The 14,145-nt window shown below is 36.3% G+C and overlaps 1 protein-coding gene across 6 annotated transcripts in view; it reads right to left on the reverse strand.

Annotated features, from left to right (window-relative positions):
* CNOT4 (CCR4-NOT transcription complex subunit 4) overlaps positions 1 to 14,145 on the reverse strand; it is a 146,921-nt gene that overhangs the window by 67,966 nt on the left and 64,810 nt on the right. For all 6 annotated transcript variants that reach the window (XM_055421315.2, XM_055421313.2, XM_055421314.2 and 3 more), the window contains exon 2: positions 12,272 to 12,536. In XM_055421315.2, the coding sequence (XP_055277290.1) occupies positions 12,272 to 12,445 (174 nt within the window). In that variant the 5' untranslated portion in view covers positions 12,446 to 12,536. The remainder of the gene's footprint in view (positions 1 to 12,271; positions 12,537 to 14,145) is intronic.

Genomic DNA, 14,145 nt, shown 5'->3' on the forward strand with positions numbered 1-14,145 from the left:
AGTTATTTCAGCCTCCATATCTGCAGGTTCCACATCCTCAGTGGAAACTATTTGGAAAAACTATTTTGAAACTATTTGGGGGAAAAAAAATTCTAGAAAAAAAGTTCCAAAAACCAAAATTTGAATTTGTCATGCACCTAGCAACTATTTACATAGCATTTACATTGTATTTACAACTATTTATACAGAATTTACATTAGATATTAGAGACTATACATAATCTAGAGATGATTTAAATTACATGGGAGGATGTGTGTAAGTTACACACAAACACTATGCTATTTTATATGAGGGACCTGAGCATCCACGGATTTTGGTATCTGTGCAAGTGGCGTGGAGAGGGCTGTTCCTAGAAAAAAAATCCCCCACAGATATGAGACAATTGTATTAACAAAAAGGTTAATAATAAATGGAAAATGGAAACCACTAAATAGTAACATGTAAAGCTGAATGTGAAGAGATCCCAGAAATGGGAAATTGTGCCTATCAGAATACCAGAACCTGGGATTAACAGAAATGCTGCTGTCAAGAAAAAAAATGGGAATGAGGAAGAGAGAAGGGAGTATCCACAAGTCTGGCACCGTGCATGCCTTTAATGTAAAGTTACTTTCATCTTTTCCATACATAAGTTTAAAAAAATTGATTAAAAAAAAAACCACCCTCCAATATGTGAGCACACTCTGAGTAATGCTGAAGGCAATTAAGAAAGTGAGACTTTTTTTCCTGTTCCATTATTTTTACTAGTAATAACATAAAGTCTCCAAAACTCCTGTTCTTAAATATTCAGCCATAACTCTTAGTGGTCCTGCAGAATGTAAGTACGCATTCCATTCAATTTCCACGTTTAGAAATTTGAATCTTTTAGCTAATTGGTCCTTTTTGGCATACTCCAACATACTAGTGAGTGAGAGGCATATAAAACAGCTGACTCAGTAATCTACCTGACTTTTGCATGACCTAAGGGTTTTATTCCAGGGTCAAATATAAAGTTTGTGTCATACATTTTAGGAGCTTACTAAACATTTGCCATATTAATATCAAAGTACTTTCCAGAATTAGAAATTCAGCACTACCAATTTTCTTTTTTAAAAAAAATCTTATTTCAAAGAGTTCTTACATTTTAATTTGAGGAACCAAATGGTTAGAGATCTATTACAATAAATTCAATTCTTCAATCTATGTAACCGTGCCCATTTAAATTTTTCTCTTTTCTATACTCACACTTCTGCACCTATATTATCTTCTTTCAAATCAATCCATCCGCCTGGATGACTTTAATCCCGTGAAATTATTTAAAACTACAGAGGCAAAAGTATAAAAATGAACCACATCAGTTCAGTTCAGTCGCTCAGTTGTGTCCGACTCTTTGCGACCCCATGAATCACAGCACACCAGGCCTCCCTGTCCATCACCAACTCCCGGAGTTCACTCAAACTCATGTCCGTCGAGTCGGTGATGCCATCCAGCCATCTCATTCTCTGTCGTCCCCGTCTCCTCCCACCCCCAATCCCTCCTAGCATCAGTCTTTTCCAGTGAGTCAACTTGTCATATGAGGTGGCCAAAGTATTGCAGTTTCAGCTTTAGCATCAGTCCTTCCAATGAACACCCAGGATTGATCTCCTTTAGAATGGACTGGTTGGATCTCCTTGTAGTCCAAGGGACTCTCAAGAGTCTTCTCCAGCACCACAGTTCAAAAGCATCAATTCTTTGGCGATCAGCTTTCTTCACAGTCCAACTCTTACATCCACACATGACCACGGGAAAAACCATAGCCTTGACTAGATGGACCTTGACCAACCTAGATAGCATATTAAAAAGCAGAGACATTACTTTGCCAACCAAGGTCCGTCTAGTCAAGGCTATGAACTATATACAAACCAATTTAAATACCTTTCTACAATATCACATTTTCATTTGCTATTCTCTACCACAGGATTTCTGGGTAGCTCCTTTCAGAGCATTTATTAAGTTTATTTGAAAGCTGTTGCCCTTCACTAACGTGTGTAGTGGTGATAATCCACTCCCTGAGTCGATCAAGCCTTTAGATTATTTCCAGATCCATTTCAAAGCCTGGTTCATGCACTGCATCATTCTACCAGTCCATAAGTGTAAAAATTGAGAAAAAGCACTTGGAAACTTTACAGCAATTTAACATTTCCACAACATTCAAGTATGTCATCAGTGGGTTCTGAAGAATCAGATATTTATCAGTGTGGTTGTTATCAAGCTTAGGTGGTAAATCACATGACACAAGCTGGGTACTAGGTATGCTCAACAGAACCCTGTATCAGTTTCCAGCAGACTGTGCTGGGGTGCGGGGGGAACAAATCTGGTTCTGCATCAGATACAGTCTGAGAAACACTAGTGTAACTTTTCTGAGAACATGAAGATTTGACAAGCAGTCAGGTTTTTTTTTCTTTTGCTAACCATCTCTGACATTGTAAAATCCTAATAAAAGATGATGCAAAATAATATAAACACCTCCAATAAATGGAGAATGAAAATGACCAAAAATCAGGTTGTGGTATCAATTCTCATGAAGTGTATTACTGATGTATCATTATATTGAGTTTGTTACACTGGTTATCCTAGTCTTTTTCTATATTACTACAAGTTTTTTCTATGGAAATTAATACTTCTATCAGTCTTCAAACGCAACTTTATTGGACTATAACTGCTATATAATGATAGATTACACATACCAATACAGAAAGATACCACTACAGGAGAACAAGATAAATTAGTTTATTATGATTTATCCTCCAAAATTCTCTTACTCCAGCAACTTAAAAGAGGCTATAAACACTAACTTTTTAATCTTAACATATGTGTGAATCTGCATCTCTGTTGTTAGGAAGAATTAAATAGTTTCAGATAATAGAAATCTGGTAATTTAACCTAAACACAAATGAAAAATATACAAAATTTTATTAGTTTCAATCTGTCTAAAGGTTTTATAAAAAGTTGGTAAAGCACACATTCTATGATGGTTCCTCCTCCACACACACCACCATTAAATACCTACTCTACAAATCCGATAGAAAATTAATCATCTGATATAGTAAGATGAGGAAAGAAGCTAGATTAAAGATGGGAGATGAAAACACATAATTTGAACAGCTGCAGAAAAACACTGTGACTCACAAAACTAGTAACCTTAGTACTAAAAATGACTATAAAGAAAAATACATCCGGCCTACTTTTTGACTGAAACACATACGTTAAACCTAATATTCTAGGAATACAGGATCAAATAAAAAGCTATAAGCAAAAAATTTATATTCAAATTGCCAAACTACTAATTAAGATGGTTTATAGTCTTTAATATAATCACTTAATTCCTTTCATATGTGTAGTTATGTTTCCACTTTTATTCCCAATTTACATATATATTTAGATGTGTCTTCCATATTATTTTCTGATCAAACTTACCAGGACTTTGATTATTTTATTGGTTGTTTCAAAGAACCAGCTCCAACTTTTATGGAAATACAGCTTTCCTATTTCATTAAATTCTACTTAATCCCTACTTTCTACTGTCATAATGTTTATTCTTTTCCTAGTTTCTTAACCCGGAAATAAGTTCATTTATTTTTGCTCTTCATTTCCTAATAAATGCATTTACAGCTTCATCTTTTCCTCTTGCTAAAGACAATGAAAAATACTGAGTAAAACTTTTCAAACCAACATCTTAAGACGATAATGATCTGCAGTGGTGAAGTCCCAAGCAAATTTCTGGATAAAAGTCAAAAGAGATAAGTGGAAAGGCTGAGTAACAACCAATGGGAGAGAGGAACAAATGAGGTAAGAAGCACAGCATTCAAAGTCCAACCAGTCCAAGGTGAAGAGTTCTGGGGAGGTCACTCCCATGATAAGCTGAGACCAGTTCACCCCCCAAAAGGCTCATATTCTCTTAGGGTTAAGCACAGACTACAGAAAGGTCAGAACAAGATAAGAAAAAAGGAAAAGGGTGAAGAAAAAAACCATCCTACAGAAGTTGAAACCAGCCCCAGGGAAGATGTGCAGCTGAGAGAACACAGGATTAAGGCATCCCTAAAGGAGATCCAACCAGTCCATTCTAAAGGAGATCAATCCTGGGTGTTCATTGGAGGGACTGATGCTAAAGCTGAAACTCCAATACTCTGGCCACCTCATGCGAAGAGTCGACTCACTAGAAAAGACTCTGATGCTGGGAAAGATTGGGGGAGGGAGGAGAAGGGGACGACAGAGAGTGAGATGGCTGGATGGCATCACCGACTCGATGGACATGAGTTTGAGTGAACTCCGGGAGTTGGTGATGGACAGGGAGGCCTGGTGTGCTGTGATTCATGGGGTCGCAAAGAGTTGGACACAACTGAGCGACTGAACTGAACTGAACTGAATGGCAAGGTTCACAGGTTCCAGCAGAAGGCAAACCAAAGCCTATCTACAGGACGGCAAATTTATCCTGGGCCTCAGAGAACTGCACAAATAACTCAGTGACAATCACGAAGCCGACACAGACAACAAATCACAGAAAGAAAACAACATGAACGACAACCAGCAGAAACATCCCTCAGACTTCAGCAACTGGAATTATTGGACAGATTTTAAAACAAGAATTATTACCTGTTTAAACAAATATATGACAAACTTGAAAATATCTGCAGGGTATAAAAATCTTTTTTAAAAAATCAAGTAGCAAAAAAGAACATACATTACTTTTAGAAATGGGAAACAAAATTTTAAAATTCAGTAGACTAGACCTTACATACTATTTAACTTACATGCTGAGTACATTATGCAAAATGCCGGACTGAATGAATTCAAGCTGGAATCAAGAATGCAGGGGGAAATAACAATAATCTCAGATATGCAGATGACACCACCCTCATGGCAGAAAGCAAAGAGGAATTAAAGAGCCTCTTGATGAAAGTGAAAGAGAAGAGCGAAAAAGCTGGCTTAAAACTCAACATTCAAAAAACGAAGATCATGACATCAGATCCCAGAACTTCATGGCAAACAGATGGGGAAACAATGGAAACAATGACAGACTTTATTTTCTTGGGCTCCAAAATCACTGCAGATGGGGACTACAGCCATGAAATTAAGACACTTGCTTCTTGCAAGAAAAGCTATGACCAACCTAGACAGCATATTAAAGAAGCACAGACATTACTTTGCCAACAAAGGTCCATCTAGTCAAAGCTATGGTTTTTCCAGTAGTCACGTATGGATGTGAGAGCTGGACTATAAAGACAGCTGAATGCTGAAGAACTGATGCTTTTGAACTGTGGTGTTGGAGAAGACTCTTGAGAGTCCCTTGGACTGCAAGGAGATCAAAGCAGTCAATCCTAAAGGAAATTAGTCCTGAATATGAAGAACTGATTCATTTGAAAAGACCGTGATGCTGGGAAAGATTGAAGGCAGGTGGAGAAGGGGATGATAGAGGATGAGACGGTTGGATGGCATCACCAACTCGATTGACATGAGTTTGAGCAAGCTCTGGGAGTTGGTGATGGACAGGGAAACCTGGCATGCTGCAGTCCATGGGGTCACAAAGAGTCGGACACGACTGAGTGACTGAACTGAACTGAGAATAGACCTAAAAAAAATTATGTGATTAGAAGGAATCATCTATTAATGCATTACAGGAAGAAAAAGCAACAAAAAAGAGATTAAAAGACATGGCAGATACTGAGAAGAACTGGAAAATATTTAATCAAAGTCCCAGAAAGAGAGGAAAGAGAATAACGGCAACAGCTGACTAGATAACAGCTTAATTTTTTCCTGAACTAATGAAACTCTAGATTTGATGATTTTGATTTGTGGGGCTGGAGAAGACTCTTGACAGTCCCATGGATAGCAAAGAGATCAAACCAGTCAATCCTAAAGGAAATCAACCCTAACTATGCATTGGAAGGACTGATATTGAAGCTCCAATACCTTGGCCACTTGATGCGAAGAGCCGACTCATTGGAAAAGACACTGATGCTGGGAAAGACTGAAGGCAGAAGAGGGCGAGAGAGGATGAGATGGTTGGATGGCATCACCAACTCACTAGACATGAGTTTGAGCAAACTCCAGGACATAGTGAAGGACAGGGATGCCTGGCCTGCTGTAGTCCATGGTGTCTCAAAGAGTCAGACACAACTTAGTGACTGAACAGCAACAATGAAATTCACTAAATCCACAGATTCAAAAAGCCCTACAAACCTCAAGCAGAATAAACAGAAATACACAAGTGACTTCTACATTTTGGAACTGATCGATTGTTAATTTTTGTGCCCGATACACTGTATTTTACAGTTTTGTACAAGTTTATTTGTACAAAGTTGTATGCATGCACAAACACCTACTTGCTAACCATGTTAATCAAATTTTCATTCCTTCTGTGTACTTCATGCGTGCGTGTGTGATAATAAGTCCCTTTAGTCATGTCTGACTCTGTGTGACATAGTTCTGAACTACAGAAATTAGAAGTCCCCCGATTATGAAAGTGGGTGCAGTTTCTCCTGGTATTTACATCAGCTCAATATACTTCAAAGTTCTACTCTGTAAATAAAAGTTTTGTCATTCTAGGGGATCTTTCATCAGTAAGAAAAATATCCTCTTTAACTACTTTCAAAATGTGTTGATCTTAAATCTGATTATGACTAAATAATATCAGTATTATTATACTTTCTTTCCTATGGTTTCCATTTGCCCACTCTTTTCCCCACTAGTTTCATGATCTATTTCTTACATGTGTTCCTGGTCAAACAGTTCTACAAGGTTTATCAGGAAATAGAGCAGTCCCCTATATGCTTCCCCCTCAACAGCTGCCTCTCCCTAAAAACAATCTGTTTATTCTTTTACATGATTCTTTTGTCATTTACTATCACATCATTAAATAACATGCTTGTACTGCTACTTCTTGATTTTTTCAGTATTAAATATTATTATATTATGAAAAATCAAGATTTACCTTTCTTTCAGCCAGCCTAACAACATATTCCAAGTCCACTTTCTAACTTTCCATTCTAATTTCGTTAGGCCAATAGTCATAATTATATTACTACAAAGTTCAAATACTATTTATACACCTTCACCTCCACCTATGGCAGGTTAGATGGTTAACAGACAAGGGATACCAGCATAAACAACTAGAAAACTAGACAAAATGTATGAAAGAAATAACTTTTTCAGACATTGAACAACAGGGAATGAACAGCAAGCAGATCTATGACCTCTGAGAGAAAAGAAATAAGGCAGATAAAAACCATGAGTGTCCCAGTTTTCTGCTCTTCTGGCACTTACTGGACCCTGGCACTGGTTCTAACAGTCACACTGAGCAGAAGGGACAGTGTTCAAAATTTGAAGAGGCTGAAGCAACTGAAATTTACAGGGCAAAAATATCACAAAGAGTGAACTAATACAAAAAGTGTTCCAGAAATCAATATGGAAGAATCCTGTGGTATCCAGTTTTCATAATAGCCCTCCTGATAGAGTGTCAACAGTGAATCTGGGAAGGAAATCAAAAAAAAATTAACACCAGTCACATGTACACTCTTTCAGAATACAGATGAGGAGGAAACACTTCCTGAAGCAAGTATTTCTTTGGTACCAAATCTAAAAACAATATAAAAGAAAGCCACAGAAATATTATTCTCATAGCACAGATACAAAACTCCTTATGAAAATATTAGCAAATTGAAAATAAAAAGGATAATATATCATGACACATAAATCAAACAAGATTTACCCTTGGGAGGGAAGGTTGATTAAAAAATAAAACAATCAACCTAAATCACTGTTTCTACAGAACAAAGGAGATAACACATGATCACCGTGACAGAAGCAGAAAAGGCACTGACAAAATGCAACACCCACTCATGATTAAAAACTCTCAGGAACCAAAGAATAAAAGCAAATGTCCTTAACCCAATACAGACCATCTACAAAAAAATGGTGACATACTTAATAATGAAATACTCGATGCCTTCCCACTAAGATTGGAAACAAACAAGGATATGTGCTTGTAACACTTTCATCCAAGATTATAGTGTAGAGCTTTGTTGCTGTTCAGTCGCTAAGTCATGTCCAACTCACCCAAGTGCAATATGGCAAGAAAAATAATTTTTAAAAAATAAAGACTGAAAAGAAATAAAACTGTCTTAATACACAGAAGGTGTAACCATCTATTTAGAAAATCCTAACAAATCTATTTAACAAAAATCAATTATTCAACCTATAAAAATGAACAATTAATGAAATCTTAAAAGGCATATCATGTGCCACAGCTCAAAAAACATAAAATAGGCAAATATAACATGCTGCACCACTCTGTACACTGCAACTATAGAACAGTGTTTCTGAAATGTAGAAAAATAAACCTTAAGTCAACATTTTTAAGATGTCATTTTTCCTCAAATTGACCTGTTTATTCAATGCAATCTCAATCAAAATTCCAGTAGGCTTTTTGTACAAAATGACAAATGAATTAAAAAACTTATGTGGAAAGGCTAACGTTTAGCTACCCAAATATCAGTCTGAAATGACCGATCTCTGATCTTTTATGTGCAACCTACCTCTTTCTCTTTGGAAACTTGTAGAACCTCTTTCTCTTTGGTATTTTGATATTTAAAAATAAAAGTTTGTTGGACTTCCCTGGGGGACAGTGGGTAAGAGTCTGCCTGCCAATGCAGGGGACATGGGTTCAATCCCTGGTCCAGGAAGATTCCACATGACACAGAGCAAGTAAGCAAGGGTGCCACAACTACTGAGTCCAAGTGCCTAGAGCCTGTGATCTACAGCAGGAGAAGCCACGGCAGTGAGAAGCTCGTACACCGCAACAAAGAGAGGCAAGCCCTGCAACAAAGAGAGGCAAGCCCTGCTCGCCACAACTAGAGAAAGCCTACACACAGCAACAACCCAGTGCAGCCATAAATAAATATTTTCTAAAAGGTCCTTGACTTTAATACTTAAACAACTATTATTTAAAAAGTTTGTGTCTGGCATTTGATAGGCATTTTTGATTCTTGGGGTTTCTCTTTTTTTGAGGTAACACTAGTTTATAACCTTCTGCAAGTTTCACGTGTACAACATTTTATTTCTACTTCCGTGTACCCTACAGCATGCTCACAACCAAAAATTTAGTTTCTATCTGTCACCAGTTGATGACGTTTATCTACTTCACCCTCCCTCTTTGCCCTTTCCCCTCTGATGACCATTACTCTATTCTCTGTGTTTTTATTTTGTTTGTTCATTTATTTTGTTTTGCTGACGTATTCCACATACGAGTGAAATCATACAGTATTTGTCTTTCTCTAACTTATTTCGCTTAGCATTGACCCTTCAAGGTCCACCCATGCTATTGCAAATGGCAAGATTCTACCTTTTTGATGAGTAATATGCCAAGGGTGAGTGAGTCAGTGAGTGTGTGTGTGTACACATCACATCTTCTTTATCCATTCATCCACTGATGGACACTTATATTGCTTTCATATGTTTTTTACTGTAAATAATACTACAAGAAACATATGTATCTTTTCAAATTAATATTTTTGTATTCTTTTGTTTCTTTTTAATATGAAAATAGATCCTTTGGTCCTGGGAATATTCTTCAGTCACATTACTGCAGATAATTTTCCTGTCATTGTAGTCTCTTCCTAGAACACTAACTTATTTGGCATGTGACCTTCTGGACTGATCCTTAAATCAAAGTTTTTCTTTGCTTTTTCGCACTACTTGTTAAGAGATCATTTCAACTTCATCCTCCAACTCTTTCCTTGAGTTATTCCTGCTATCATATTTAATTTTCAATAACTGTTTATTGTTCACTGAATTTTTTTATACCATCTTATTCTTGTTTCATGGATGCAGTAGCTTCCATTATTTCTGAGGTGAAAATAACACATTTGTTGAAGTTTTCATTTCCTTGGCCAGTCTCTAATTTTCACGAGAATCAACACTGTATGTTGCTACATCAGTGCATCTGCTGTTTCCACCAGGTATTTTTCTCAGATATGCTGCACTAAAAGGACATGCAAAGGCAGTCTAAAGAATGACCTGCACCTATGTTTAGGGAAGCACTAAGGTCCTCTGGACCCCACCAAGCTCAGCAACTAGGACCAAAGAGAAATGTTCAACTTCATGTTTTTAAAACCTTCCTCACTCTGCTTTTCAAAGTTATGTAAACAAAAGAGGCCTTTTCTGCAAAAAGATACCATCTTGTGGGCCAAAATCAGGCGCTAGCTTTGACTAGCGCCCACCTGCATCTCCAAGTTTATTTAAATCATCCCAATTTGCCACCTCACAGAATGCCTTCTACAGACTTTTGCCCGCAGGGTTGGGCTAACATGTAAATTATAGCTTCATGGTCCTCTCCAGAAACACCTGTGGCTTCCTTCTGTGTTAACATAACCACTGAAGCTGGTCTCCAAAGATGTAAAGATCTTCTGGTCCCTGATTGAGATGGGGAGCTTCATAATTTTGGGTGTCCAGCACTCTCCGGCAAAGCTAAGCGAGATTCGAAGACTTTGCATGACCTGTACTATCTGCATTCCATGACTCATGCCATGAGATAAGTATGAGCAAGGTCTGATAGTTAAGAGACTAAGGAGAGGTTCTAAGAGTTGTGGATGTTAAATCAACAGGAAGAAAAAAAATACTCCTGGTCTATTTACGATAAATGACTCATCTCTTATTTCTTTAATCTGGATTTTTTTTCTATAAATGCTGGAAAGCATAATGTCTCATCTTTTCCACTGACCCTCTCTTGTGATTTCACTCAGTGTCATTAACTTACAAAAACATTCTATATACTGATAACTTCCAAATTTATAACTCCATATCCAAACCAACTTGAATAAATTCACCTGTCTATTCACTATCTCCTTTAGATCTCTAATAGGAATCTCAAACCTAACATGTTTAAAACCAAGTTCCTGATATTCTCAAAAAACCTATTTCTATTAGTCTTCCCCATCTCAGTTAACAGCCATTCTCTACTTCTAGTTGTTCAGTTCAAAATCTTGCTGTCATCAACTCTTCTACTTGTATTGTTATTATATATACACATATATATATAGTTTTGTAACTACATTAATTAACACTTAAATAGATCTCACCTTTTTTCATTCATATAACATATGTTAACTGCCCACTAGATTTTAAATAAAAGACTGGACAATGCATTGTCTTCTGAGTTTTTGGTTGTTAATTTTTTTTCTTTTTTAAATAATGCAGGTATCTAAAACACATTTCTACTTTATCAAAATTTGGTAATAATGAACCCAGGAGCTCTTTTAATGGGTAAAAAGAAAAGAAAGATTAAATCATACACAGACATTAAAGAGAAGGCAAAAAATAGATATTTGCATTAACCCCTAAAGTAACAAATAAAGACAGACCTTCAAAACAGAGATGCAGCAATCCTACTCATTCTAATAGGTCATTCACTACACTATAACTGCTATATCTGCTTAGCAAAACAACCAGACCCAGAAAATTACTTTAAAAATCATAGATTTTTTAGAGGGGATTCAAAGGACTTGCATCTGACCACCGAACCTACTACCCATCAGCTGACACCTTAGACAAATTACTTAGAAGGCCTAGTTTCCTTAAGTGTACAATAGGGATAGCACGGTCAGCCTAGAATTGTCAACAAATGAGTAAGTGTTACCTTCTGAACCAGGATTTCTCTTGTCATTTTAACTCACACTCTTTTTCAGTAAACATCAAAACTTCTCTATTTTGTACTACAAAACTAAAACAAATTTCTCCCCAGATGTAAAACTGTGTTTTTCCAATCTGACATTATCCTATCTAAATCTACTGCCTCTCACTACTCCTAATCCTTGGTAAAGAATCTGCCTGCAGTGCAGGAGATCTGGGTTCAATTCCTGGGTCGGGAAGATCCCCTGGAGAAGGAAATGGCAACCCACTCCAGTATTCTTGCCTGCAGAATCCCATGGACAGAGGAGCCTGCAGGCTGCAGTCTATTTGGGCCCAAGAGTCAGACACGACTTAGCAACTACACCACCACCACCACCACCACTGACTGTCATCTCCTCAGATAAGAAAACTAAAGGCCAACCAGAGAGGTTCTATGACCTTAGCAAGGTAATATACTTAGTTAACCATAATGTTGAGACTCTGATTCCCAGGGCAGTGTTCTTTACACTTCATGATATCTTAAGAATACAATGTCACACTTTATCTCACCTGAGTTGTGTAGATTCTATTAAATCTACTTGCTCATAGGCATGGGAGAAAAAAGTAAACAAAGTTATTTTGGAGCATTTACCTTTCTACATGCAGGACAAAGCCCATTTTCATCAGTGCGAATTCGATGCCAACAAAAGCGGCAAATCTGGTAGCCACAGGTGCAAGGGAAAAAGTTGATATCATCTATCTCCAAGGGCTCCATGCAAAGAGGACATTCCACAGGGTCTTCCTTTGCGTCAGGACTGCGAGACATCTTCACTTTTATTAAACAGCAGCAAAAGTTTATAATAATTTAAGGGAGAAGGAAGTTCAGCACTGAAACTAAACTGTAGAACTTCAAAGACCTGCATGAGAAAAAACAATGGCATTTTCAACAATCATATTATCAACAAATTTGAAAAATATTAATCAGATCAATTTTTGCTATTATCTCAGAAGATGGAATTCTGAGCATTTTGCATGTCAAGATAAAAAACCTGAGAGGTTGTTACATTTTTTGAGTCCTCAGAAAGAGAAAAGAACTTCCTCTTTTAGCTAAAACATTTAATACAAAACCAGTACTAATCATAGCACATATTAGAGTAATAAATATGATACAGAAGCACATATCTTAAAACGTATTCTAAATTTAAACTGTCCTATCATTGAACTAAAAGCTAGTAGTAATAATACTGCCACGTAACTAAGAGTATTATAGTAGTCTAAAATGTGTCCTAATTTACAAATAAATTTAATAAAGAAGAGAGGCTTCAGATGTCCATTACATGTTAATAACAAATCATAACCACAGAAAATATAAGAGCTGAAAAAATGTGCCACAGAAGCTAGCTGTTTACAATTAAATAGGTATTTAATAAAAATTTCATTTCTGGGAAAATAAGCACATATTAAACAAATGAAAAAAAAATTCTTTATTGTAGAAATGCTACTGAAAGCCTAGAGAAAGGAGAAAGAAAACAAACAGACCTCCATGCTTCGAAGTCTTTTTAAAAATTAAGTTGTTTATCTTTTTAGATTATGGAGAATTGAAAATTTTAGGCAAAAGTCACTGTTAAATTAAAATGTTATGTCAAAATAAGAGATTTTTGTTTATCTATAAATTTGACAAATTAATTCTAAAGTTTACACGGAAGAATAAATGCATGAGAAATGCTCTGAAACTTTTCAAGGGGGAACTTGGAAATTTGTGCTATCAGATATTGAACTGTACCACAAAGCTACAGTAACAAATAATTTGATACTGATACAAAAACAGACAAAGATCAAAAACACTAAATAAGGAATTTAGAAACAGACCATGAATTAGATTTCAATATCTGATAAAAGAGACATAACATCAATATGGCAAGGATGGACCCAATTTATAAAGAGTAACAGGATCCTGCTCTATCTATTTTGAGAAAGAAACAGTATATAGCCATCTCACACTGCAATCAAAACAAATCCCGGATGATCTGTCTAAAGAGTTATACAGTGAAATAAACTATTAAAGTGTTAGAATAAAATAGAATTTTTTTAAAACCTGGGATACAGAAAGTCTTCCTAAGAAAAAAACATAAACTCATAAAAGATAAATATAATCAACTTAGCAAAGTAAAAAGAGAAAGACAAAATTAAAGGCAAGCAACAGAGTAAAGGATATATTCACTGTATATAAGAGTTACTGTCCTGAATATACAAAGGAATCTTACAAGCAATGTTTAAAAGGTAAATAAGTCAGAAGAAAAGATGAGAACAGAATATGATCAGTAGTTCACAAAAGAAGTACAAATGATTACAATATACAAAAAGATGATCAACCTCTTTAGTTAGTAAACAGTGAGACAGCATTTTCCCTGTACCAGCCTGTCAAAGTTAGTATCCCCACAAAGCAGAGATCATCACTGAAATAAGTTCCTCTTTACAAAGAGTAAATGCGAGCACAAAGAGTACCTTGCCTTAAGTGGTAGTCGC

Source organism: Moschus berezovskii, chromosome 3 (genome assembly GCF_049115385.1).
Source record: "Moschus berezovskii isolate FMDL1 chromosome 3, NW_MosBer_1.0, whole genome shotgun sequence".
Lineage (NCBI taxonomy): Eukaryota > Metazoa > Chordata > Mammalia > Artiodactyla > Moschidae > Moschus > Moschus berezovskii.